Genomic DNA, 25274 nt, shown 5'->3' with positions numbered 1-25274 from the left:
TCACTGTTTTAAGCACTGTTCATCTCAATTTAGTATTCACATCTGCCCCATGAAATATGTAGTCTTTTTATCCCCATTTCACAGATGAGGAAACCAAGTCACAGAAGGTTAGAGAATCCAGACAAGGTCAGCAGGCCGCTAAAGGGTATAGGACAGGTGGGATTCCACCCCAGACAAGCTGACTCCGGAGGTCACACCTTTAACATTGCTTGCCCCTGTGGGGGAGGAGGGGCAGGCTCACAGACGACACAGAGAAGAGAAAGACAGTGATGAGAGGGAAAGAACAGCTTTGTAAACAACCTGTCAGCTCTTTTTTTTTTCTCCTTTTTTCTTTTGTATTTTTCCGAAGTTAGAAGCGGGGGGGGGGGGGGGTAGGTAGTCAGACAGACTCCTACATGTGTCCGACCAGGATCCACCTGGCATGCCCACTAGGGGGCGATGCTCGGCCCATCTGGGGTGTTGCTCCATTGCAGCTGGAGCCATTCTAGCACCTGAGGTGGAGGCCATGGAGCCGTCTTCAGCACCCGGGCCAACTTTGATCCAAGGGAGCCTTGCCTGCGGGAGGGGAAGAGAGAGACAGAGAGAAAGGAGAAGGGGAATGGTGGAGAAGCAGATGGGTACTTCTCCTGTGTGCCCTGGCTGGGAATCGAACCTGGGACTTCCACATGCTGGGCCGACATTCTACCGCTAAGCCAACTAGCCAGGACTGTCTGCTCTTGATGAAATGGACTACGTTTCTCAAAACTATCATCTCCAAACTAACTCATGAAGAAATGGAAAGCCAAGCACTGGTTCTCAACTGTGGTCACATATTATTAGAATCACCTGGGGAACTTAAAAAAGGGCCATGCCCAGGCCGCTCTGCATGGGTGGCATAAATGATGGAGATTTTAGTGACTTGGTGGACCATACTGCAGTGGGCTTAGTTTGTGGGAGTGGGGCATGGGGGAGGGGTCTGAAACCTGAGCAGCGACCAGTACAGGCAGCTCGTCCAGGGAGGCGAGTGGTGGGCAGCAGGTGGCCAGGTGGCAGGAGGCACACCACCTGCTGGGGGAGAACAGGAGGACGGTGACTTTGTTTATAGTGGGAAAGCTGGGAGGACTTCAGGTGCTGATGGCTGTACAGGGGGCGAGGCAAAAGCAAAGGGAGGTGCTGAGTGCATGACATTTCTGAGAAGGTGGAGGGGGACGTGATCTCCAGTACAACTGAGATATCGCAGGACAAGTGGCTTTGGAGCTGGACAGGCCTGGCGTGTGGGACCGTGGCTTTGCCACTTGAGTGAACTTGGGCTCAGTCCCACCTGTCCTGTTGTCAAAAGGGGATAAGGATGACATGAGATAATGGACATACTACTTAAGACAGGGCCTCCCATGTGGCTAGGATCAATAGGGCAGCTATTGTTGCCATGATCACCTAATGCCAGTCGTGATACGACAATCCTCGGTGGTCACAGTGATGGAAGTCAGTACACAGCAGTGGTATTGGAATAACAGTGGAGCCATGATGGTCCAGTAGACTGCTTTGTGTGCCTCAGAGTTTGCAGGTTTTGCTGTAGAAATCTAGGCTCGTCTATTTTCTCCAGAAGGTAGAAGAAGCTAAAGTTATCTGTTGAGAGTGAGACCAAGGGGAGGGGGGGTGGCTAGAATTTTGAGTGATTTGCGCACTGAGAGGTCTTTTCTTCTCTTGTAGCACAGAATTCGCTTGGACGTGGCTCCTTGTTTGTTTTCCCTAAAGATAAGCTGGTGGAAGAAGGCTCCAATGTCACCGTCTGTTACATTTCTAGGATCCTTGAGAATAACATATCCTGTTATGTGGATGGTGTACGGATACATGGAGAACCACTTGATCTAAATGTCTTTACATTTCATCTGAGTAATGTTCCTTTCATTAGGAAGTCGGGGACAAACGTCTATTGTGAGATGAACCACACTATAAGTGGCATCGTTCTCTATGTCTCAAGTGAGTCTGTTCGTTCTCGGGGCCCTTCTTCCCATTTCCTAAGGAACTGATGGAATCTCTTTTACCAAAAGACAGTAAACATTTCCAGGAATGGTTTCAATTTTCTTTGATTCCCCTAGTCTTCTAAGGCAGACTCAGGAAAAGATACCCTGCAGCAACCCTACCCGGATTTCCTGTTGTTTTCTTGTCCTCACTGACCATTTTTATTCCTAGAAACAGAGCATTAAAGGGGAGAAAGTTCATATCGTGACCTGGAAATGCCCTGCTTTGCCTTACCCATCCTGGAATGGTCACAGGACTGGGGGGTGGAGGTGCTGCAGGGCGGAAGCAGCCAGGGTTGTGGTCCCAGGCACCTGGGGTTGAATCTTCATCCAGTGCTGGGCATGCCATCTTGGCCAAGTTTCCGAGCCTCTCTGAGCTGGTGTCTGCCTCTGGGAAAGGGATGATGGCGGTGTTATGAGGATTAATGGATGGGGACAGGGCCTGGCCCTGCTCTGGTGGCTGCCCGTAGTCAGAACTCTGCAGATGAGGCTGTGACTGTTCATAACCTTTGCTGGTAGTAGCAGTGGGGAGGGGACATGTGGTGTTTTATGTAGGTCTTTGTGCGCACACCCGGTGGCCTCCTGTGTTCTGTCTTGAGACAGCCCTTCCCTGTACATTAGGGCAAAACCCACAGCCCTGTCCTCTCTGCTTCCCTGACAAAGACCTCTCTGGGCTCCTGGACACTTGGTTTATTTGTGCTCCTTGGAATGGCCCCTGAGAACAGCAGTCACTCCAGAGTCTTAGAGGTTGGCCCCATTCCTTGGAACTTTCAGCTCCTGGCAGCTAAGTTGAGCGGGTTCCTCAAGTCTGACCGACTTCCTGGTATCCTAAGAGTACCCCCACCCCCAGCTCTCTGCGAGCCACACCATCCGAAATGAGACCCCAGGCAACACTAACTTGTTCTTTCATGCCTTCCCCTTGCTTGGTCTGTTGCTGAGCAATACTGGTTGAGTGCCTACTAGCAGGTGCTGGGGATACACCTCTCATCAAACACTCCCAGTGCTGAGCACGTGCAGGACACTGACCACCCATCCCCACAGTGCCCAGAAAAGCACAAGTGAAGAAGGAGAAGGGGTCCGAATGATGAAGCACCCGAAATGTGACTTTCTGGGGCCCTGATCGTGTAAACAGAAAGGGTCCATTCAAGTGATTCTTCTACTGTTGAGAGCCACTCTGTGGCCTCAGACTCCATGCAGATCTTCCCATTTTATTTGTTTTTTATTTCACTAGGCCTTTATTTTATTTTCTTTGTATGGACAGAAGTACTTGAGGAGCCCAAGGGCTTTTCTTGTGAAACACCGGACTTGAAGACTTTGAACTGTACTTGGGATCCTGGAAATGACGTTGACCTGCTCAGACATCCTCCCCCAACCTACACTTTATCCGAATCGTAAGTTAGCTCTGCCTACATGGTTGGCATATTCTTCCTTGTTTGAGATGTGCGTGGCAACATAACAAAAGCCACATTTAGATGTTGCAGAAAATGGGAACAAATATTTTTAAACCATCTGCCAATATTAGGAGATCTTTAGCTGGTCACAAGTGCACAGAGTAATTTCTACCTGAGTTTCATTAAAGGAAAATGCAGCATAAAAATGAGAAGACAGCCCTGGCCAGTTGGCTCAATGGTAGAGCGTCGGCCTAGCGTGCGGAGGACCCGGGTTCGATTCCCGGCCAGGGCACACAGGAGAAGCACCCATTTGCTTCTCCACCCCTCCGCTGCGCTTTCCTCTCTGTCTCTCTCTTCCCCTCCCGCAGCCAAGGCTCCATTGGAGCAAAGATGGCCCGGGCGCTGGGGATGGCTCTGTGGCCTCTGCCTCAGGCGCTAGAGTGGCTCTGGTCGCAACATGGCGACACCCAGGATGGGCAGAGCATCGCCCCCTGGTGGGCAGAGCGTCGCCCCATGGTAGGCGTGCCGGGTGGATCCCGGTCGGGCCCATGCGGGAGTCTGTCTGACTATCTCTCCCTGTTTCCAGCTTCAGAAAAATGAAAAAAAAAAAAAATGAGAAGACAGACCATTAATGGTCCATCTTGATGTGAAAATACTTTTTCCATCTTTCTAAACAGTAGTTTCATCTGAGACTACCTCGTTCCTAACTTTTTCAGGCCATCCAAAATAAATCAGGAAGAGTTCTTACCACCCACAAAGAGGAGTCAGTGACTCATTGCTCCATATTGAGCTACATAAATCAAACTTGCTGAAGCAGTACTTTTATTATTGGTGTTTGTAGGTGACGGATGGATGCTCTTGCATGGAACGTAGTTTTAAAGCCACTGGGCGTCCCCGAGGGGGACAGGGAAGCACATCTGTGTTGACAAAAGTGTAAAACCGTGTAATTGTTTTTCCGTTTTTAAGATTTTCTGGGAAAAAGAAAATTTGTAAACACAGAAACTGGTGTAATTGGCAAGTATCTCAAGACTCACAAGAAATATATAACTTCACACTCATGGCTGAAAACTCCTTCAGGAAGAGACGTGTCAGCATTCTTTTTAACCTGGCTCATCGAGGTGAGACTAGAATTGTTGTGATTGTGTCTGTGTTTGACACACTGGGCGACCAAGTGGGTGCACTGCAGGATTTTGCCTAGTTCGCATCCTGTGTGAAAGTTCCAACATATAACTCCTGCTTCCAGCACATCTCTCTTCGTGTATGCATGTGTTCTGTCCTTTGTTCATTTCGATAATGTAATGAGCACCCCAAGAGCTGACTGCTCAACTTCACAACGAGAACAGTGACAATAACTTATTTCAGCCCCCACCCCATAGCCCCCAATCCTGTTCCCTTTCATGTCATTTTTCTTCAGCCTGAAGAACCCCGCTTAGCATTTTTTCCCTTGAATATGTAACTTTATGTAGGTAACCAAATTTATTCAAGTAGTTCTTTGCACTTATTTCTTGATGCTATCCATACTTTTTTTATTATTTAGGGTTCTTGAGGCTCTCCTCATTTTTTTTTTCAGTTATTTTCTTTCTCATCTTCCCTTTTTAAAGTCACTTTTTCTTCTCTGGTCTTCAGATTGGGTAATTTTCATTGATCTGTCTTCAAGATCTTGATTATTATACATCTGGGAAACTTTTTTTTTTTTTTTTTAGTTTTATACTACTTAATTTTTTTTTTAGTTTTATACTACTTAGTTTTATACTTTATCTTGAGCTTCTTGAATTTGTAGATTTATGTTTTTCACCAGGTTTGGAGAGTGTATGGCTATTGTTTCTTCAGCACGACACTTGTTCTCCTTCTTTCTAGGACTCTAATAATGAGAGCTTTAGCTATTATCCCACATTTCCATGAGGTATTGTTCATTTCTTAGATAGCTCCCTCCCTATTGTTCAGATTGGATAAATTCTATTGATCCTCATTCAAGTTCACTCTTTCCCCTGTCATCTCTATTCTATTCATCTTACCCAGTGAGTTCTCTACTTCTTTTATTGTCTTTTCCAGTCTAAAATTTATTTTGTCCTTTTTATCCTTCTATCTCTTTCTTGAGACTTTGTATTTTCCATTTGTTTTGAAAATATTCATGTTTATTTGTTAGAACATTTTATAATAGGTGTTTTAAAGTCTTTGACAGATGATTCCAACATCTGTGTCACCTTGTTGACATTTATCGTCTTTTTCCATTTGAGCTGAGTTTTTCCTGGTTCTTTATATGTTGAGACATTTTGGATTTTATTCTGGACATTTTGGATATTTTGTTGTGAGACTCTGGGCATTTAGATCCTATGGGGACATGGGCAGCTTTGTTTCAGTAGACCATTGATCTGATGAGGGTTAAGCTGCAAATTTCAACTCACCTCTTGTGAGCTGTGGTTTCAGTATCAGTTCTGTTTTAAAAGCCTTTCCAGTGCTTTCTAGATCTGTGTTAGTGCCACCCAGTGGACAGTCTGGGAGCCGGGCAGTGGCCTGTTAGCTGGGTTCTCAAAGCACCTTGGTACCATGATTAAGATCAGATCAACATGTACACAGCTGTGAGGTGAGCACAGGAGTTCATAAACATTATGGATTCACCTTCCCAATCTCTTACTTCTTCTGATCTCCCTGGTACTTTTCGCTTTTCCAGAACTCTCCTTTATTTTTTCTCCAGCCAGAAATCTGGGACTTTTTCAGTTACCCCATCCTATCACTCACTCCCACTACTATCCCAAGTATTAGGAGGGACAAAAAAAAAAAAAAAAAAAAGGTCAGTTTAATGTCAGTTCAGTAATAATTCTAATTCTGGTCTCTTATTTTGGTTAGACTCCGGGTTCTGTTATATTCTCCCCGTGGACCACTTCTCCAAGTGTAGATACCGCTCCACAATCTGCCCGTTTATTTAATTTTAAGAGTCCTCAAAGTAGTTTCTTTTTGTATTTTGTTCAGAGTTTCTAGTATAATTTATGAGAAAGAAAGGCTTAGTCTATCCTAGCTGCATGTCTGGTTTTCTCTGACATTTTCTCAAAAATAAACAAACAAAAAAAATTTATTGAATAAATAAGGAAATGAACTGATTATTTACCAGTCTTTTGGACCTATGCTTAAATATTTTACTTTGTTTTCTTTTTTTTTCCCCAGTTCATCCAAGGGTCTTTAACGTAGAGCTTGAAAGTAAAGGTGCCACAAATGCCACCGTGACTTGGATGGCCCACCCCATTGGGGATCATTTCAAATTTTTGTGTCAGGTTGAACTCCATGGTGAAGGAAAACTGATACAAGTAAGGACCCTGATTAATATTGTATTTTCAAAAATCTCTTTATGTCCTGAACAGAGAGACTGAGGAATAAAAATCTCTCTAGACTCTTATTCCTGGATGGGTTCAAATGATGTGGGTTTTAAAGGTTGAAAAAGGTCCGTGAAATTCTTCATAGATTTTTCGAGTTAGGAACGGGATCTTAGGGCTCTTCCTTTCCAAAGAAGAACTAGCCTCACCCCACCCTGTGAGATGGGGTGTGCTCACCAACACTTCTTTCCACCTTTTTCATCAACCAGAGCGATATTTCCACCGAGGCACCTGGTCAGCTCTCCTTCAGTGACCTGGAGCCTGTGACAGAGTATCTGGCCCGCATCCGCTGCGCTGTTGCCAACCACTTCTGGAAATGGAGTGAATGGTCTGGCCGAAACTTCAGCACCCTCGAAGCTGGTATGTTCAGATTTCCTGACGTTTAACTCAAGGATCTAAACCAGTGTTGGGATTCAGCCAGTTCGCCCCAGTCCAGCAGAACCGATACCTAATTTTTTGTTGAGTTGGGCGAACTGGTTGTTAAAATGGCACTTGCAATCAGGGTTCTCTCTAAGGTGGGCGCCTGGGCAGCCATCCAGTGTGGAAATCACACATTGACATTCCTTACTCTTTTTTAATGTTCATCTGCGCAACAGCGTATTCTAAGCGCCCATAGTCATGTTCATTCTGTCCACAGGTGAAAAAAATTGCAAGCGAGGATGCCAATCAAGAAGCAATGTGGAAATATCTTAAATAACAATTTTATTGTTTTTTGTCAGCTATTAATATTTTTTCATTAATATTTTAAAGGTCTTTCTTATAACAATCTAGTTTTGTATACCTCTTTTATTGTTCTTATGTATTAAATGCATGAAATAATAAACTACTTTTTGGTATATCTTTTTTTTATACTTAAAATGGTCATTAAGGCAGAGAACTGGTTGTTAATTATTTGAATCCCACCACTGATCTAAACTGATTCATGGGATATGGGTTAGCTTCTCTGAGAGCTCTTGGTTGCACCAAAAGCTAAGGGAAAAATATTACAGAAGAAGTTGGGTGCTATCTTTCAAAATTTTAAAGAAAAAAACTGAACTAAACGGCTGATGAGATGTGAGTGGGCAGAATCCACTTCACACATTTGCTGTCAGTGTTATCTTTATTCTATATTTTCTCTCTGATCTTTTGATTTGTCAGAGTGATTTCCAAGCTGCTGGTGTTGCTGGATTTGGGGCTGTATAAGTTAGTGTAGACTTTTAGTTCAGGACTGGGGACCAACATAGTGTCCATGCCAATGAAACCATTGATCTCATGCAAAGCAACGTTAGGCCAAGTTTGAAAATGTAATGTTATTTGGAAACCTAATTACTATCGATAAGTCCTTTGTTCAGGGACAGCAAACTGGGAGCCCTTTCTGAGATGCATTTGGGAGTCATTCCTTCGATCTTGGCAGAACAGAGAAGTTTTCTCCCAAGTGATTATGTCTTAGAGCTCAAGCAGGCTTCAGCAGATGAGATGGCCCAACCCTACCTCAAGATAATGAAGTATTACCCTTGCCCCATTTACTGATGAAGCATCTTGGGCCCATAGATTGAAGAGACTTGCCTAACAATAATTATAATAATAATAGCTGACATTTATTGAGTCTGTAGTATGTGTCAGCCATAGCTCAAAGCGCTAACAGTTTTTTTCTCTCTGATCCTCACAATAGGCAGTAGGCACTACTAGTAGCCCTACTTTATAGACGAGGATGTTGAGGCACAGAGGATAAGGCATGTCACTGGCCCAGCCCATAAAGGGCTGGGCTGTGATGTGGCGCACAGCCAGGCCGTCTGACTGCAGACCCCACCTTACCCAGAGCTAGATTCTGCAGGTTCTGTCTCTTGCTGTTGTTATTATAGCCTTGAGATCTTATTTCAAGTCCCAGCTACTTTTCGTGCATGTTGGCTGGCAGAGCTCTTCCTGTCCACCTGAGGAGGACCAGGTTAAAGCAGTGGCTCGGGGCCGGGGGGTTGGCATTGCATCAGAAGCTACACATGGAGCTGGTCACTAGTCAGCTCAGCGGCCTCCTAGCTTGCCGGTGTTCCTGCCCACGCCCCTAGGTGTGTGGCTTCCTCACGGGTCCCCCGCTGCACAGAGCCCTGTTGCTGAGAATAATAGGCCATTTTCCTCAGTTGTGTTGTCTTAAGGAATTTCTACTTGAATAATTCTGCTTTGCTTTGGCTTTTCTTTTTTTTTTTTTCTTCTGCAAATTCATTCCAACATTATAATTAAATGGATGTGCAAAAGGAAATTGACAAAAGGATAATGGAGTGTTTGGTAAATTGTGTTTCTTTTATAGTCTGACACACCTGAAAATAATACTTAGCTTAGCTTTTGATGATGACAAGAAATTAGACAAATCTACTGATGGCGAATTTATACTTTGTTTGTTAACCTCTGATAACAGTTGAGCCAATGCTGGAAACCTCGGTGTGGGTATGCAGTCTAATCACACTTACGTGCAAACCTGGTGACACAGTTGCATGACACCGTGGCATGAATGGAGAGCCTTACTAATGGTGCTGCCACAGTCTCTTCTTCCAAAGCCCGATTGTTTTAAACCAGCTGAGGACTCTGCACTGACTGTGGGGTCCCGTACGGCGGCCGAGTGTTCCCATCAGATTAATGCTGCCCCCTCTGTTGGCTCCTTTAGCAAACTGAAACCTGCTTCAGCCGACTTGAAAATATACAGTTGCCTTTAAGTTTAGGAGAATGTATCTGAAAGAACAAAGGACGTACTGAAGTTTCAGTGGTCGGAGACAGTAAACTCTTTACTTTTAGAACACAGAACTAAATCTTTATATTATGTTCCAAAAAACAATTCTTGCATAGAGATGTTTTGAATCAAATCACAAGTCACTTGCCCTACAGTTTCCTGTCGAGAAAGACAAGAGTGCAACCTCTTTTACAGCAGCGTGGTGAGAGCCATGATGGGGAGCAGTGCAGAGGACGCCCCGAGTGTCCACAGGCAGGTGGCCAGCAGCGGGGAAATGGCAGGATTCCCAGGCTGCGACTCCAGCGAAGGGTCCGCCAACATGAAATCCTGAGCTGGAGGGGTGCAGCCCACCTTGAGGTCTCCGTGTGAGCGCCTCCACTGCCACCTTTTTAGATGGCCAAGCAAGTGGCAATGGTCTGCTACGCCTAGAAATTTAAAAAGTGGGAAGTTTACCTAAATAACCCCCAGGAATTGGTCTGACAAAAATGATCCCCAAATTCTTTGGTGGCTTCCAGGAGGTCTGAGGCTTGATGCTCATAAAGGGCTGTCAGTTTGATGTCCTGTTCCGATGCAGCAGACCATTGGTAAAATACCTACTATGTGCACCAAATGAGCCGTGAACAGTGTGGCTGTGGATAAACGGGTAGAAAAGTCACAAAGGATGAGAAAGTGAGAAGCAAGCTTCAGGGATATTCGTCATCACTTCGTTGACCAAATTAGAAGTTGGAATGTAGTGTTGTTCTGCATACCTATGGTGATCCAAGATCTTTTCTTGGTTAATTTCAGCTCCCCACAAGGCTCCTGATGTTTGGAGAACAGTGAAGTCAATGCTGGGATCTTGTAATGTAACTTTATTCTGGAAGGTAAAATGCACAGATTCAAAAAGATGTTTATTGGCCCTGCCATTCACCGGGAAATGAACTGGGTTTTGGTGCTGTCTTCCTACTTAGGGATCTTAGGAAGGAACTGTACCCCAATGCAGCAGAATGTCTCACCCAGTGGAGGCGAGACACCCAGTCCATATCCACAGGGCTAACGTTTGCACAGCCCACTGCATGCATGGCCAGTTCTCATGGTCAGAACCTGCATCTCTGTAACTTCTACCAGGTCCCTCTCTAACTTTTGCAGGGCCAAGGGCACAAGAGTTATCAGATTTTGAATGCCGGGTTCCTGAGTCTCACTGTCATAGAATGAGCACTGAACTCAGTGCAAGATCAAGCAGATAGAGTTTATTGAAAAGAGCTTGTGCCCAAGAGAGTCACCCAGAAACGAGAAGTCGAGCTCCCTGAGGGGTCCTTGTGGATGGTGTATATAGGGGCCTCGGGGTGGGTGCAGAACTTGGGAATGATGACAAGGTCATGTGTCCCTGGATCATCATCTGGCCACGGTTGATCCTAGAAGAGTCACAAGATGTTTTCCATGGTCAATGGACCACCCAAAGGGCCTGTCAAATAATGTTTGTGCAGATATTCTAGTTACCATTTAATGGATAAAACAACTATTTCTCAGAACATGATGTTAAGAAAGGAAGTTATTGTGTACATTCTTCCCTTTAAGGCCATGGTTAGGTCATTTCAACTATGGAATTTTACTGAAAGCAAGGAGTCATAGTCTGGCCTGTAGGGTGGGGTTCTTTTAGTCAAGATGGAGTCCAGAGTTATCCCTAAACTGTCTCATGAGTGTAACTGGAGAAGCACATATTTATAACCATATTTAAGTTATGATTATTTGAATAGTCACAGTAATTCTGTTTAAAAGTTATGAGTCAAACTAAACAACTGTAATATAAACTCTATGGTGTCCTTTGACCTTGACCATGTCTTCATGGCAACCTGGAAGGCCAGGTGTGTGTTCAGAACTCTCGAGTCCTCGGCTTTTGATATCAAAACATGGTCATGCTGGGAGAGCTGACCCCTGACCACAACCCACCCACTGCCCCCCACCTCCACTCTGGCCTTCTCTGCCAGGAGTCCTGTGTGTACACGTGTGGACATGCCAGTCTCTGTGTCCATGTTCTGTCCACTCCCCAAGCAAACAGCCTTTTCCCCCAGCCTGTTCTCAGGTCCAGGGGGCACCGTCTGTCCTTCAGAGGGTAGGCCTTAGGGATAGACCCTGGGACTGGGCTTGAGACTATGCAAGCAGGGAATTCTCTGCAACCTGGAGAATCTTCTAGAAGAAGGACCATGGGCTCTGGGCATTGAGGGTGCACAGACGGAGGGGTGTGAAGGCAGAAATTGGGTCCTCTGCTAGGGTTCATGCATGGCTCCTCCCTTGTTATACATTGAATCTGTTGACAGTCCAGGCTGTATGCGTGTGTGTGAGTGTGTGTGCGCGCACACAAGGCATTTGAGGGACAGAAAAGGTGAAAAAGTAATCGTGCAAACCCCTTTCAGATGAAAGCCCATTTTGAAATGATTATCAATATTAATTTTTCAGCCACTATCAAAATCGCATGCTGGTGGGAAGATTCTGTTCTATAACGTAGTCACAGAAAATCAAGACGAGCCATCCAGTGTAGAGCTCTCTTCCATCCGTGCTCCGGCCAACGGCACCACACTGACCCTGGACCGCTGTCCTCACCACATCCACATCACGGCTAATAACAGTGTGGGCACGTCTCCTGCTTCTGTGATTGGCATCTCTGGGGACCTTGAGAACAGTGAGTTATGCTTTGCTTTGTGTTATTCTCTAGGAAAATGTTGATGATGCTATTAGGTAGAGATAGATAAATTGGAAAGACACTAACTTGGGGAGACAAAGTGAGCTCCCAAACACTGTTTCCAATTTTCTTGTGGTCCGGGTGTGTCAGAGGGTTTTCTGGAACCATCCTCCTCTATGCGCAAAGAAAGGATGAGATTTCAGCCATTGCTCTGGACATTTCTGCCCTGACCACTCTGCAACAACCTGGGAAATTTTGTCCAGTTTACTCAAATCAATGCAACACCAATGAACAGTCTTAACTGAGAGTTGGAGTTGGCGTGAACATGATTTGTGGCTTAAGAAATATGAGCCGCATATATTATATTGTAGAAATATTTTCTCAGTCTTTGGCATGTGTCAGGGGCCCATGAACACTTCCAGAGATCATGAGGAGAAAGTTTCATCTCTCGAGACGGCCTTTGCCCAGCTGTAGAACAAAGCATGGGAACGGGCTAATCCCTTCGCCCATAAAGAGCAAATGAGGCAAAATGGCCTTCCATGTACACTCAGTAGTGACATTCGTTTCCGTCTTGGGGAAGCTGAGGAAAGGGGCTGGGTCCACCAAAGCCCCACAGTGACACAAATGAGAGAATGCGCATTTGAACACAACACAGTTGGCATCCTAAGGTCATTCATGAATCTACCAATAGTGTCATCCTTCAGTTATGGCTACCATATTTTTCAGACCCTGCTTATGGGGTTATGTCGAGTGGTATTATACCTGTCATTCATGTTGGGCTTCAGTCGGGGTTGACTGGGCTAGATTGGAGGGTGCTGGTGTTTTGTTTTGCCTTCATTTTGTTGAACTATGCATTATGCCAAGTAAGAAAAAGATATTAGGATTGTGGTACAGAAGAAAAACTAAGCAGTTGACATACCTTTGCTTGTGAAGAACAGAATTAGAAAAGAAAATGGATGATATTCTTTTGTCATTAGGAGCAGAACAGACATTTCGTTCACCCTGGGGTGGGGTGGGGGGCTAAGAGGTGAAGGAGAGATGGCGTCCTGTGAGGCTCCTCCCAAAGCCTGCCGAGCACCGTGTGGAGTTGGGCTCTTCTCTTTCTGTGAGTTCTGACCGTCAGTTCCTGTCCCGCGACCTCAGACCCCATCCCCCCGCCTCTGTGAGGCTCTGTCCAGCCCCTGGGGTGATCACAGGGGGCTAGAACCCCAGATGTGCTGTGAGACGGACCAGGGAGGTAAAGCCAATATTCACTTCTGCCTCCACTCCTCAAAACGTTTCTGCAATTCTGAAGCAGCTTGATAAGAGTTACAATTCTAAGGTCAGGCTGAAATTTTAGTGTGAATAAGCGAAGTGAAAAATGTCACATGGATGTGAAAGGGATTTGCTTCTTTGATGAAGCCAGAGAGAGAAGCCATGCAGGTAGGACACATAGAGACCTTCTTGGGAACCCTGGCCTCACGCCTAGGGCCACACATCCCTGTGGGTGCTGCTGCGGCGTCGTCCTTCAGTGCCCTGGGACACGTAGCAGCACAAGGCTTCCACAGTCCAGTGGGGTCTCAGGAGGTCAGGGCAAGGTGCATCTGAAGGGCGGTGTGAACATTCGCTGGGAAGGCAGAGGCAGGAAGAAACAATGAAAACATCCCACCTCTGTAGTGACTGAAGTCCTAGGCTTGTAAACACTGTCATTCAACCTTATTGTCTTCTTTAGAAACTTTTACAAAATGTTTGATTAATGAAATCTAAACATTGCCCTATTTGTCATGCACAGAAGAGGTTGAAGAAGGAAGAGTTCAGGGTACAAAGGATGGAATTAATCTGTCTTGGAAACCCCCATCTGGAGATGTCATCGGCTATGTTGTGGCCTGGTGTGACCGTCCCTGGGACTTACCCTGTGACCTCCAGTGGAAGAAGCTGGGCCCCAACACCACAAGCACAGTCATTAGCTCAGGTAAGAGGAACCTGCCATGTCCATCCACCTTGCAGTTCTTTCAACGAGGATGTCTGGGTCGTCTCCAAGGTGCTCTGTGATAAACTCAGAATTTTGAAATTACCAAGCCAGCATCAGTGTTAGGATTTCATATTTCTTAAGGAATGTGGCTTGAGATTTGATCTTGAATCTACTTTGACAGAGAGTATCTGGACCTAAGACTGGGGTAGGGTTTCATGAATGTGTCCCTCTAAGTCAGTGGTCTCACATGAAGAGCAGCAGGGCATTCTAACAGTTGTCCAGAGAGCTTTTACACAAGCAAAGACATGTACGGAAACAAAGCCTTCCAGACACGTGGCTTTCATGAGCAGAGAGAAGGCTCGTCACTGGAGAGGGATTTGGAGTCAAAGGAGAGTCGGTAATGGTTTCCTGTCCGGCTGACTTCTGCATCCAGTTTGATGCATGTGAATAAATAAGGGCGTGTCTGGGAACCTTTCTTCTGGGGGATGACATAGAGCACAGACCCCACAGACATCGTCAGGGGCAATGGAGGACTCCAAGGCCCAACGGAAGGAGGGAAGATGGTCGAGATGAAGGGCAGCAACCCCGAGAAGGAAATTATTAACGGAACACAAATTCAGTTTTCCTTCCTTTCCTTTTCAGAAATAAAGAGAATGTCACTTTGGGTTATTATTGTAAATCTGTTGACTTTTTTTTTTCTTTAGATGCTTTTAGACCAGGGGTCCGATACTATTTCAAAATTTATGGAATTTCTCCAGAAAGAATGGCTCAATTATTGGAGAGAAAAACAGGATACTCCAAGGAATGGCGTAAGTTGACAGGGTGCAGTGTGTCCAGGGCAGTGTGACAGGCCCAGAACAATCCAGACTCCTAGCTTTGGGTCTAGCACCATTTCAACACCATTCCTAATATTCAGTGTCCTATTTATGCTGGTAACTGGGTTTTTAAAAGATTATCTTTTTAATCGTACTATCATAAAACATTTTCAGTGAACACAAGTTATAAAGTGTATGCAAAAGGAGACAAAATTATTGCTAATTTTACCACCCAAAGGCAGACACCCAGAGCTACTATTTCATGTCTATCCAGGCACGCCTCGCCCTGCACAGACACACTGATCTAAATACACATGGGATCTTACTCTCTGCAGTGCAGCCTGTCACTCAATGTTAGTTCCCTATGTCACTCTCATGACTGCACAGTACCTTGTTGTTTAAGTCAAGTCACTTGCTTTGGACATTTAAGATTAGTGTTGTCAGCTAAAAACTATAAAATTCACCTTCGGTGAATCATCCAGTCCCAAAAGTTCAATCTCCCGTTTTTCTGTGCCCCAATCTCTTTGAGTCCTATCTGATTTTTGTTATCTGAGCTCCATCTGTGTCCATATCCATGATCTATGGGTTTTAAGTGAAGTCCTAGAGGTAGAATACATCACTCAAAAGGGCTGAACTTCTTAGTTTCCCATCCCTTACAATGTTTAGGACTTTTGATACATCTTGTGAAATCGCACCTGGCAGCATTACCGGGACTCCACGGGCAGGGGAGGGGGTCTCGATCCTCCCACGTGGTGGTCACTCACCTTCGTGGCAGCCGGGTCTCGCACCACTGGAAGCCGGGCGCCTGGGCCCTCGATGGCCCTGCACTGGCCAGGTCAGCTCTCCGGTGGGGGCTCTTCGCTGGGCCACAGCTGTCGGAGACAGGCAGGAGGTGTTGGTGTGTTGGTGACTTAGTGTGCACAAGAGTAGGGGATGAAACAGGCTCAGAATGAGACTCCCGGATTTTTGCAGTGACACTTGGGTAACTTTGTGTTATTTCATTGTGGGAACTGGAGTTCAAATCCGCCTCGATCTCTTTGAACATAACCTTCCCTCCTCCCCTTGCTCTGCTTCAGTCCACTTTCTGGTCAGGTCTCCTCTCAACACTACAGTTGACCCTCGAACAACCCAAGGGTCAGGGTCCCAAGCCCCATCCAGTCAAAACTCCATGTGAAACTTTTGACTTCCCCAAAACTTAACTGGAGTCATTCCAGAGTCTCCACAGGAGATTTGTTCCAGGATCCCTGCAGATACCAAAATCCATAGAGGCTCCAGTCCCTTACAAACTGATGTAAAACAGTACGTACAGTCAGCACTCTACCTCTGTGGGTTCAACCACCATGAATCAAAAACAGTATTTTTCAATTTTGGGTTGGGAATCTGCAGGTGAGAAGCCCAGGGATACGGAGGCCTGACTGTGTATCTGCTGAAACAAATCTTCATATATGTAGATGCACACAATTCAAACCCATGTTGTTCAAGGGTCAACTGTTATTTAGAATTCAGGAACAGAAGGAATTCTAAGAAAGCCTTTACTCTCTCTGTTTTTGCTGTGTGACCTCGTGTGAGCTGTTGAGTCTCGCTGGGAATGCACTTATTCATCTGAGAGCACGGCTTGCACAAACCGGATGGCTCGGCGGCGTCCCAGCTCTCCCGAACCATGTCAAAGGCAAACCACAGTTTTCACTCCATAAGATGCACTTTCCTCCCCCCAAAAGTAGAGGGGGAAATGCCCGTGCGTCTTATGGAGCGAAAAATACGATATTTTATTAAATATTTTAACAAACCATTTGGTTCAGAATTTTTTTTTCCTTATTTTCCTCCTTAAAACCCTAGGTGTGTCTTATGGTCAGGTACGTCTTATGGAGCAAAAATTACGGTACATTTTCTAGAGAAAAAGATCTACTCCCTAACTGGTCCCCAGCTCCTCCAGCCTCCAGGGGTAGATGTGGTTCTGCTTTTAGTTTACGTGTGTGCTCGTAGGCTATTTCCAGGTCTCACCTCTTTTCCTACCCCAACATCCTTTCCTAGCACCATCAGACAACCCGCGTGTGTCCATAAGTAACCAAACAGCCCAGTCCTTCACTCTGAACTGGAAAGATTACTCTACGGACTCCCAGCCCGGTTTCATCCGAGGGTACCACGTCTACCTGAGATACAAGGGGAAGCAGTGCCATCCAGGATTCAACAAGGCTTTTCTTTCAGGTAACATTTTTTTTTGATTGTTCACCCCTTTTAAGATCTCATTATTTGAAATCATGACACCAGCTGCCATCTGCGACCGTGTCCAGGCTGGGCTCTACTCCCGCATGCTTTCATGGTCAGACGGGGTTCTTAAACAAATGGGTGGGTGGACAAGGTGGTGGGGGGCGGTATTTTAATTTACTTAGAAAACCATGTGACCTGGTACTTTTAGAAGCACTTCAAGACCCACATCTCCCAAAGAAAGCCAGCTAGTTAGGAAACTTCCTCGTTAACCTCTTTTTCTCTCTCCCTTTGACCTGTTAAGGGTTATTCATTACAATGTAGTTAAAATTTTTTTCAATTACAGTTGATATTCAGTATTATTTTATATTAGTTTCCAGTGTACAGCATTGTGGTTAGACACTTAAGAAATTAATGAGGTGGTCCCCGATTACTCAAGTACCGCCCGACACATACTTAGCGATTACAACATCGTTGACTACATTCCCTACCCTGTCCTTTGCATCCCCTGACTCTTGTAATCACCCATCTGTGACTACAGCCAGCCCCCCACCCCCTCCCCTTTGGCAGCAGCCATCACTTTGTTCTGTGTCTCTGAAATGTATTATTCCCAGTACAGGTATTCGATTTATTTATTTTACTTTTTTATTGAATTTATTGGGGTGACATTGCTTCACAAAACCATACAGGTTTTCAGCATGCCATTCAATGAAACACTGTCTGCCCACTGCATCGTGTGCCCATCACCCCAAGCAAGGTCTCTGCGGTGCCGTATTACCCTCCTTTGCCCAGCTCCACCTACCCCAACCCCTTTCCCTCTGCCTGTCACCACACTGTTGTCTGTGCCTGTAATATATATGTAATATACATGTATGATATAATATACATAATATATAATATGTATAATATATGATATATAATATACGTATGGGAGGGTTTTGCTTTAATTTCTTCACCTTTTTCACCCAGCCCACAACCCCCCCTCCTCTCAGACAGCTGTCAGTCTGTTCCATGCGTCCCTGCCTCTGTTTTTGTTTTGTTAGTTTATTGTGTTCATCAGGTCCCACATATAAGTGAGATCGTATGCTCCCCGTCCTCCTCTGCCTGGCTCCCCCCACAGAGCATCATGCGCTCTGGCCCACCCTTGTCATCTTCCACGAGCTCTTGCAGAATCCTGTGCTCTCCCTCGGTCTCCCCACATCTCTTGCTTAGTGCACTTTCCGCATTTCTTGCCATCTCCTGACAGTGTCACTAGTGTGTCCCCAGCCTGACGAAATGATGATTTCAAGTTTGGTTAGTTTAAAACTGTTGACCGTGTAGAGTCAACAGGAATGTCGGTGCCCAAGTCTGTCACAGTCTCGCTCACACTCTACTGTTTTCTCCTCGTGAAAAGAAGCCGTTTGTTTGGGAACCACAGACGATTCAGTGTGTTGCAAGTATAAAATTGACAACCCAGAACGGAAGACGTTCGTTGTGGAAAACCTACAGCCGAAATCCTCCTACGAGTATCTGGTCACTTCGTACACGAGTGTGGACGAGGGCCCCCGGGACTCTTTCAGCAAGATCACCACTTCGGATGAACACTGTGAGTTTTTCTGAATCCAAACTGTTGCCTTCGGAGTTCTGGGAAACCTACCCATCACGTATACTTCTCCCTGGCCTTTGTCCACATCAGTAATTTTTAAACCCTTTTCTCTGTCTCTTTCTAGATGCAACTGTTTTTGCTAAAAACATGTTGCACAGCATTCCACTACATAGAAACAGTTGAGAGTGGAGCTAATTGGACTGGTGGACGGTCTGGAACCTTCCCCACCTCTCCCATGCCCCCCACCCCTCCTCGGGAACTCAGTCCCAGAATAGTTTGAGTCATAGACAGCATCCGTTAGTGTTGGCCTCGGAAGAGCCACGTGGTTCTGTCTGGAGAAGGCGGTGGTGGCCTTCTCAGCAGCAGGGCCGCCTGTCCCCACCCCAGGCTGCTTTCCCTCGGTGGCAAACCCATTGCTCCCTGACTGCCTCTCGGGGGCCATGAGGGATGGGTGTGGTTGCGCAAGGAGCTCTGGTTCACAAACCTGGTGGCTGCAGATTTGGTGGAGAAACTGTGAGATAAGGAGATCCACGTTTTCAAAATGCTTTTGGCCTGAAAGATGGAGGAGGAAAGAGGAGTGTAGGAACCAGTTTCTGGGAAATAAGACTGTCCTGGTAAACACACCCTGTGTCAAACAGGAAGGAGGGGAGAAGATATCCGATGAAGGAAGGTGAAGGGTCCACAGGGTGCACAGAGGGCCCATGGTGGAAGGGGTCTTTGAAGATACCCCTCCGTGAAAACTAATAGGCTAAGGGGTCTGCCCGAAGTACCCAGCTGTCCTGGGTCCCTTTGCTGAAGGTGGGCTGTGGGAACAGGGTGGCTCATCGGGTAAGCCCTGACCCTGAGGGCACTGACCAGTGACGAGGACACAGCTGGCCACAGTGGCAAGTTGAGGCCAGCGAGATGCTACTGTCCAGTGAGATGCTGCCCTCACTCTCTGAGCCAGAGGCCAGGATGCCCACAGTCAGGTGAAGACTAGTCAGCGGCTCATAGTATTTGAGCTCTCTTGCCATTTTGGAGTTAATTTTGAATTTATTTTCAGGCTATTTTTTTCTTTCTTTTACAAAACTACTTTTATGACTTTGGGGTGAGCCCCACTGGAATAAAAACACTGGGAAGGGGTAACCCCTGCCTCCCAGGAGTGGCCCAGGGGAGAGAGGCTCCGGGAGGGAAAGGGAGCACACAGGGGACCCACTGCAGGCTCAGGGCGGAGGGGAGGCCATTGGCGCTGGGACCTGAGAGCACCGCGGGGGGACCCGGAGGGACCGTGTCTGCTGGCACTGGCGCCCGGTGCCCAAGCGAAGGGCAACAGGGTCAGGTCGGACACGAGGTCACAAAGTTGCCAGGGTTCCTCCTTCTTCTCGTTTGCCTTTTTCTGCTTCTGCTGCGTGACCTCCGAGTCCCGAGTCCCTGTGCTTGCGGGCGGCAGCAGGAAGCCCCATCACCTTGGGCGGCAGCGGGAAGCCCATCACCTTGGTGCTTTCCTTCACTCGAGTCGCTCGAGCGCCAGAAGAACATAAAAAAGCAACCCAGCTGCATTCCTAGTCGGTGGGCTTGCATGCCATGGGGATAGAAAGATGAGCATCCAACAAAAGGAAGCACTGGTTGACATAGTCTGAGAAATAAAAATGAAATAATTATCCGGGCTAAGACTTATTCATTGTATCAGACACTAACTAGAAGGGGTGCATTGGTCAACTTTTGATGTGTGATGAAATACTTCCAAATCTCAGCAGCAGACCAAAAAACTCCCATTTCTTTTTATGCTCACGGCTTGGCTGGTTCAGGCCTGGCTCCAGGCTTCTGTGAAGTTCGGGCTCAGGCTGGGGGGAGGGGCAGTGGTGCAAGGAGGGGCAAAGTCTTGTCATGGTGGGTGCCAGGTACACAAGTCATGTGGCTGGACCCCAAGTCAAGGGGCAGAGTAGCACATTCCACTGCCCAGGAGGCTCTGGCTAGAGTGTGGAGCAGAATTCTAACATGGGGGAGAGAACTAGGCGCAGGGATCCATCTGTCCGGAGAGGTCATGCGTGTGGTCACAAGTGTTAGGGCAGGTGGCTCCCCCTGTTGGCTGGTTGTGTCCGCCCCCCCCCCCCGCCCCCGTCCCCCCAGCCAGGCACAGCTCTTACTGAATCTTGTAAACGTAGACTCTTGAGAAATAATACACACACAAAGTTCCTCTCAACCTTAAACAACTTCTTCTTCCTCTGAGGAGGGAAAAGACTCGTTTAAAAACAACACCCCTTCCTTATTCCCTCTCAGCCTATGTCCTGGTCCGCGTCCTGCTGCCCATGGTTTTCTGCCTCTTGCTCATCGCGGTCCTGTGCTATCTGAAGAGTCAGTGGTAAGTGTGTGGGGAGTCAGAGAAAAATCTAGAAGGGTGTTTGATAACAGAATTCACACTGCATCATATGAGGAACAGTGCTGCAAAGAAAAAGGCCAGAGGAGACTTAGGGGGAAATGTGAAAAATTTTTAAACAATTGTGCTTTTTGGGTTAATGCATAAGGAAAACAATAACCATTTAAAGGAGATTAAGGACGTGTTCAGTAACAAAGCTAATACTTATGTTTCACTGACTGTGGGCTTGGCAGTGGACTCAGCGCTTTACAAACAACTCACTCAGCCCCCCCCCCCCACCTCATTTCCCCAGGGACCATGGAGGGACTTGGAGCACAGAAGGGTTAGTGGCTTGAGCTCACACAGAGAGCAAAGGTTATGACCCAGGAATCTCACTCCAGACTTCTCCTTCTTAACTACCCTGATATACTGCACAATTCAGTTTTCACTGTTTTTCTAGGATGAAGGAGACGTGTTTCCCAGACATCCCAGACCCTTACAAGAGCAGCATCCTCTCGTTACTAAAACCCAAGGTAAATGCTGGGGAAGTGTATGTGTACTAGAGACCTGTTAAGTTCCAACCCAGGGTCGGGGCTGGAATAATCACACGTTTGTGGACGGCTTCAGGATGGTACCCAGGAGCAAGCAAAGCTGCTCCTCCCACAGCTGTGACATGGGCGAAGGGAGCTCTGATTTCTGTCAGGGGGAAGCCTAGTAACCTGTGGCCAGGATGAAAGGAAGAAACTTAACACTCTGTGTGCCTTCCACATGCTTTTGTTTTATTTTGTTTTTAGTGAGAGGAGCAGGAGGCAGAGACAGACTCCCACATGGGCCCTGACCAGGATCCACCAAGCAAGCTCACTAGGGGGCAATGCTCTGGGGTGTTGCTCTGTTGCTCAGCAACTGAGCTCTTCTTAGTACCTAAAGCAGAGGCCATGGAACCATCGTCAACATCTGAGACCAACTTGCTCCAATCAAACCATGGCTGCAGGAGGCGAGGAGAAGAGAGAGAGAAAGAAAGAGAGAGAGAAGGGGGACGGGTGGAGAAGCAGATGGGTACTTCTCCTGTGTGTCCTGACCAGGAATAGAACCTGGGACCTGTATACGCCTGGCCAATGCTCTACCACTGAGCCAACCGGCCAGGGCCGCCTTCCACACACTTTACCCACACATTTTAGTCGTTATAGTCCATACTGTGTTGTTTCTGTTCCAGGAGAGCCCTCACCTAACGATAATGAATGTCAGTGACTGCATTCCAGACGTTTTGGAGGTGGTCAACAAACCCGAGGGGAGCAAGACACAGTTCATGGGCGCTCGGAAGTCACTCCCAGACATTGACTCAACTAAGCTTGACTACATTTACGTCCTCCCAGGGGAGAAGAACCACACGGGCCGTGGCCCCTGTGTCTGTTTTGAGAACTTGACCTATAATCAGGCAGAGTCGGACCCTGGTCCCTGTGGCCATGCCCCAGTGCTCCACAAAGCCTCGCCAAGTCCGCTGGAACTACTGACATCACCTGAACACTTACTGACGTCACTAGAACAAAGCTACACGCATGCCCCGGGAGAAATCCCAGCTGGGGAAACTATTCTGAATTATGTGTCCCAGTTGGCCTCACCCATTTCTGAAGACAAGGAGAGTCTCCTCACAAACCCACCCGAGCCAGAACTCTGTTCTGAGTATAGAATGCAAATAGTCATGCCCCTGGGTTTTGCCTCACCTTCCCCGAGTGCGAACAGCAATCTCTCCTCCATTACCCTTCTAGGTCAAGGCGAGCATGGCCGCTAATCACACCCCCACTCATATCTTTATGCTGCACACACCAGAAGCATGGCCACCCCTGTTCCCTCTCCAGAGACCTCGGTGTTTAACCCCAGTGAGCTGTCAGCATGGGCGGGTCTGATTTAAGAGAAGACGGCTGCCATCTTGCGAGGCTTCCCCGAACCTTACCATTCCTCCCTGGAGCGGCTGGCTGACGACGTGCCCGCATCATGTAAACAGGCTCAGCTCTGTAACCACCACCCTGGCACCTGACATGAGGGCAGAGTCCATCGACTCAGTACTGGAGAGTGCTGCTCTGGTCCTAGCCATTCAGCCTTTAGTGAGAAAGTATTTCCATTAAGTTTGATCACCACGTTTACTACCTTAAGGGTGAAAGAACAAGATTTAAGGCTTTAATGAAGGCCACAGAAGATGCATTGCTACAGTGTAAGTTGTCCGTGTTTATCCTGGGTATATTAAATGAAAAGTCACAGATGTTTGAGACCAAGAGTTTAGACTTGTCTTGTAGTGATAAGGATTTGTAGTTAATCGACACAGTAAAGTGAACTCTCCTGGGGGCCGAGACATTATCTAATAGGTAAGACTTGTGAATGAATCAGTAAGTCCCCCATAACAATCCTTCTATCTAGCTACCACAGTTAAAGCGTGGCACTGACGTAGTGTCAAGTTAACAGCACTCCTACCTACTTAGTACACACCAGTCTCCCCCGGTAATTTTTGATGACTACCTCAAATAGGAAAAAGAAAGTATGTCATTGAGTAATAACTCCATTCACATTTTATGGTGCCTCTTTTTTTCCCCCCCTCCCAAGAACTGTGTGTGACTAGTTTTCATTGAGCATCCTTTGGACTCTGTAACAGGTCGTCTGGGCCAAGATAACACCCTCACTCTCATTTATATTGATGTATTTTGCTAACCTAATAAATGAAACGAAGCCACACTGGTGGACCCTGTCTGGGCGTCGCTATAGAAAGCTCCCTGGAGGAGAGGTCATTGTTTGGCTCAGCTTTGTCTCCATGAACTGAGATATGCAAAGCACCACACAACAGGTGTTCATGTGTTAGCTCCTTTCCCCTCCTTCTGCCTGTCAGCCTTTAATGTTTACTGAGCACATTCCTAGGGCTTCCTTTGTTCCTGTGAGGGAAATGGCACCACCTGTACCTCTGGTACCGAATGCACTGCCCTGGGCTATTCAACATCGTGAAGAGGGGGAGGAGAGGACCCACATCTCAAAGTAAGCTGCCTAAACATAACTCCCCCAGCAGGGCTTCCACACAAGCTTTTCAACACTGTCCTCACATATATCTAAGCCTTCTGCTAGGAAACTTGGTTACGAAGTCCTAACACAGTACAAACAGGCATCTTGATTCATGTAATAGTTTCGAGACAACTCTGGGTCCAGTGTTGTCATCATTTACCCTCATGTTCCTTTGTCATGATGAAATGTCAATGACAGTGATGACTGACTTGTAAATATTATCTTTCACATAGTTTCTTTAAAAAATAAAGCATAAAATCTTGAAGTCGTTTTTTGTTGCAACAAGCCTTAATTAAAATATTTCACCACAGCATTATTTTGGTTTTTTTCTGTACCTCAGTGAAATAAAAACCTAACAATTAGTTTAGCTGAGAGGTCACCTCATGAGCTTAGATAAATGCCTGGGTACCACTTTAAACCCCCGAGTTAGGATCTCCCAAGGCCTGGGATCTGTATATTTCTCCAGGCAATGTGGTGCACACTCAGCTTTGAGAATCACTGGCCTAAGTCAAAAACAAGACATCTTTCTGAAACACAGCAGCACACCAGTAGGAAATGCTGGGCTACATAACTGCTTACAGTACCGCGCTATGGTCAGCTGAAGACATTCCTTTTCCATGTTCATAACAGCCAAATACCTTAGTATTTAAACCCTTAATTTTTAATACCATATGCTTAATAGCATTCCTTTAAGGTTACTCAGAAACTTTGTATCCATGTCAGAATTACTAGGCTTAAAAAAACACTAATGAATTTCAAACACATAAAAGTAGAATAGTTTAATAAACCCCTATGTTCTAGAATCAGCTCCAACAGCCACCAATGCATGGTGGTTTCAACCCATCCACAGAGTTACCCACTCTCACTCCTGATATTCTTCTGATGCAAATATTATTTCAGCTATATATATTTGTGTTTCTCTAAATGGGCTTTACTTTTTTTTTTCTTTTTCATTTTTCTGAAGCTGGAAACGGGGAGGCAGTCAGACAGACTCCCACATGCGCCCAACTGGGATCCACCCGGAATGCCCACCAGGGGGCGATGCTCTGCCCATCTGGGGCATTGCTCTGCTGCATCCAGAGCCATTCTAGCGCCTGAGGCAGAGGCCCCAGAGCCATCCTCAGCGCCCGGGCCATCTTTGTTCCAATGGAGCCTCGGCTGCGGGACGGGAAGAGAGAGACAGAGAGGAAGGAGAGGGGGAGGGGTGGAGAAGCAGATGGGCGCT

General features: G+C 46.5%; 1 protein-coding gene across 4 annotated transcripts in view; it reads left to right on the top strand.

The window, feature by feature from the left end:
* The window catches only part of OSMR (oncostatin M receptor), a 45344-nt gene extending 20989 nt beyond the window's left edge, over window positions 1–24355 (top strand). Inside the window, exons 5-18 of one of the 4 annotated variants that reach the window (XM_066378717.1) lie at window positions 1690–1959; window positions 3262–3391; window positions 4358–4509; window positions 6554–6693; window positions 6969–7119; window positions 10244–10320; window positions 11894–12116; window positions 13888–14067; window positions 14772–14876; window positions 16914–17087; window positions 18484–18672; window positions 20932–21013; window positions 21468–21540; window positions 22221–24355. In XM_066378717.1, coding sequence (XP_066234814.1) covers window positions 1690–1959; window positions 3262–3391; window positions 4358–4509; window positions 6554–6693; window positions 6969–7119; window positions 10244–10320; window positions 11894–12116; window positions 13888–14067; window positions 14772–14876; window positions 16914–17087; window positions 18484–18672; window positions 20932–21013; window positions 21468–21540; window positions 22221–22796 — 2522 coding nt within the window. In that variant the 3' untranslated portion in view covers window positions 22797–24355. The other 3 variants (XM_066378708.1, XM_066378728.1, XM_066378739.1) reach the window with 3 other exon arrangements.
* Window positions 24356–25274: the final 919 nt, after the last annotated feature.

This window comes from Saccopteryx leptura, chromosome 1 (assembly GCF_036850995.1).
Source record: "Saccopteryx leptura isolate mSacLep1 chromosome 1, mSacLep1_pri_phased_curated, whole genome shotgun sequence".
NCBI lineage: Eukaryota > Metazoa > Chordata > Mammalia > Chiroptera > Emballonuridae > Saccopteryx > Saccopteryx leptura.
The sequence above is the reverse complement of the archived record's forward strand: the minus strand, read 5'-3'. Positions and strand labels throughout refer to the sequence as shown.